The sequence below is a fragment of the Perognathus longimembris genome, chromosome 1, assembly GCF_023159225.1.
Source record: "Perognathus longimembris pacificus isolate PPM17 chromosome 1, ASM2315922v1, whole genome shotgun sequence".
In the NCBI taxonomy this organism is placed as follows: domain Eukaryota; kingdom Metazoa; phylum Chordata; class Mammalia; order Rodentia; family Heteromyidae; genus Perognathus; species Perognathus longimembris.
In genome coordinates, this window is record NC_063161.1 from 128,684,508 (window position 1) to 128,686,976 (window position 2,469).

Consider the following 2,469-nt stretch of genomic DNA (forward strand, 5'->3'; position numbering starts at 1 on the left):
GGGCAGAGCAGGCTTTCCTCCTGGGACCGAGAGAGCCGACAGGCAGCTGCTGAGAAGCAAGGCGTCGCGGGAGAGACTCAGACTCGCAGGAGGCGGCAGGAATCCGCAGGTAACTCTGTGACCCCGACATGCATTTCAGTGCATGATGTGAGTGCATGTTGATATGGGGAGGGGGGTGTAATAGGAAGGGAGGGTGGCAGAGGGGAAGAGGACACGATAGGGAGAAGGGAGATTGCAAGAGAACCAGGGAGAGACAGAGACTGCAAGAGAGACGGAGATGGCCAGACGACCAGGGGGACAGACCCAGAGAGCAAGAGACTGTAAGTTGGTGAGTGAAAACTTGGAGTGAATTTTCTTCTTTTAACCCTCTGTGGTTTCGCCTCTGACAGAAGACAGGAAGCCTCTGCTCCCCTGGCCAGCACACAGCCCAGCCCCAAACCTGGATGGAGTGAAAGATGCGGCCTGATGACATTAATCCGAGGACTGGGCTGGTGGTGGCCCTGGTCAGTGTCTTCCTGGTCTTTGGCTTCATGTTCACCGTCTCTGGGATGAAGGGAGAGACGCTGGGCAACATCCCTCTCCTGGCCATCGGGCCAGCCATCTGCCTACCAGGCATTGCGGCCATTGCCCTGGCCAGGAAAACCGAGGGGTGCACCAAGTGGCCCGAGAATGAGCTGCTGTGGGTCCGCAAACTGCCCTGCTTCCGGAAACCCAAAGACAAGGAAGTCGTGGAACTGCTGAGGACCCCTTCGGACCTGGAGTCGGGCAAGGGCAGCTCCGATGAGCTGGCGAAGAAGGCCGGCCTGAGAGGGAAGCCATTGCCTCAGGGGCAGCGTGAGGTGCCCATGGCCAGCTCCATCACCTCCCCCAGCCCCACCCCCACCCCCACGGAGGAGAGAGAAGCCCAGAGCCTGGTCCCCAGCTGCCGTCCCGAGGAGACATCCAGATACCTGGACGGCTACTGTCCCTCAGCCAGTTCCCTCGCCTACAGTGCCTTGGATGCCAAGTGCTCCGCCTGGGACAGGTCGGACTGCCCTGAGCCCGAGGATAGCATCTTCTTTGTGCCCCAGGACAGTGTGATCGTTTGCTCCTACAAGCAGAACAGCCCCTACGACAGATACTGTTGCTACATCAATCAGAGCCAAGGCAGGTGGGACCATGAGACAATAGTCTGACCTGGGCATCCAAGGGTCCGGCGGCTGCACTGATAGCAACATGACGCTCAGCTCCCAATGGGATGAAGTGGCTCTGCTCCAACAACCTCTACACTGTCAGGTGTTGACCTGGTACGTGATGAGCATGCACACCTCTGGTGCCTGAGAGTCGTGTACATAGGCATGAGGGGATACATTTTAGGGGAGGATGGATGAGGAGTAAGGACACTGGCAGAGGTCCCAATTCTTTCTGAATGAATGAAAACAAAGTTCAAGGTTTGGTTGAGAGCAAGATAAACTGACAGTGGGCTGTGGACCCCAGGTTTCCAATGATGCCTGGGGTAGCCACGGGGAGAGTGGGGTGCTTTGTATGTGAAGAAACCAAAAGAAAACAAAGTTAGTGCTTTGTTAGGAAATTGTGTTTGCCTGTTGAAAAGCTTTTCACACTTGGTAATTGCTGAGAAAGAGAGAAAAAAAATAGTCATGATAATGATTCTATCATTAAACCATGGATTGATGGATGTTTTGGAGGATGAGGAGTTAAAAATAAAAAAAACACAGCTGAAATGTATGATCTAGTTTAGTGGCAGTGTTCTCAGAGAAGATAAGTGTGACCAGCTAATGGAAAGTTTGTTTTAGGTTGATGTGTCACTACTTAAATTCTTTGTTTCAATTGATTTCCTGGGTCCTTGTCTTAAAAAAATAATTAAACATTATTATTCATGTATAATTTCCTTACCAGGTGCATAGTGACTTTCTGTAATATTTTCATAGATTAGAATTTGTTTTCACCAAGACGAAATGAATTTTAAATATATATATATATATGTATTCAAGTGTCTTTAGCATTTGTGGGACATATATACTGGTTAAAAAAAAACTTTTTAAAACCTGAAAACTACAAAGTCAATACATTAGTGCTGAACAGTAGGTAAAATCTGTGCAATGGCTAAGCTTCTGGAGGTATCATTATTGGTAGATTTGTACCATATCCCCAGGGACTGTAAATGCAAGCAAAACCAGAGTTGATCTATTAGATTTAATTGAAGCCAAGCTTTTTATTAAATTCACTAAGTCAATAAACTTTACATGATAAAAAGTCTCTTTTTTTGCAACTGAGGTAAAACAAAAAGATCAAAATGGTATCCTAAAATGCAATGGTGTATTCTAATATAATTCCTATTTCTCTTTCTCAATATAAAAGAACGATCGATCCATCAGAATGCTCTCCAATCCTTGCAGAATAACTTTATATAGAAATGAGGATATATTCCATCAGGAGGATCAGGATTGTTTTGTACTCCTCAAAAATGAT

At 47.4% G+C, this 2,469-nt stretch overlaps 1 protein-coding gene across 1 annotated transcript; it reads left to right on the forward strand.

The window, feature by feature from the left end:
* The first annotated feature begins 455 nt into the window (after positions 1–455).
* Positions 456–1,873, forward strand: Tmem215 (transmembrane protein 215). Its single transcript, XM_048352218.1, has one exon. The coding sequence runs from the start codon at positions 456–458 to the stop codon at positions 1,173–1,175; it is 720 nt and encodes a 239-aa protein (XP_048208175.1). The 3' UTR covers positions 1,176–1,873.
* The last annotated feature ends 596 nt before the right edge of the window (positions 1,874–2,469 follow it).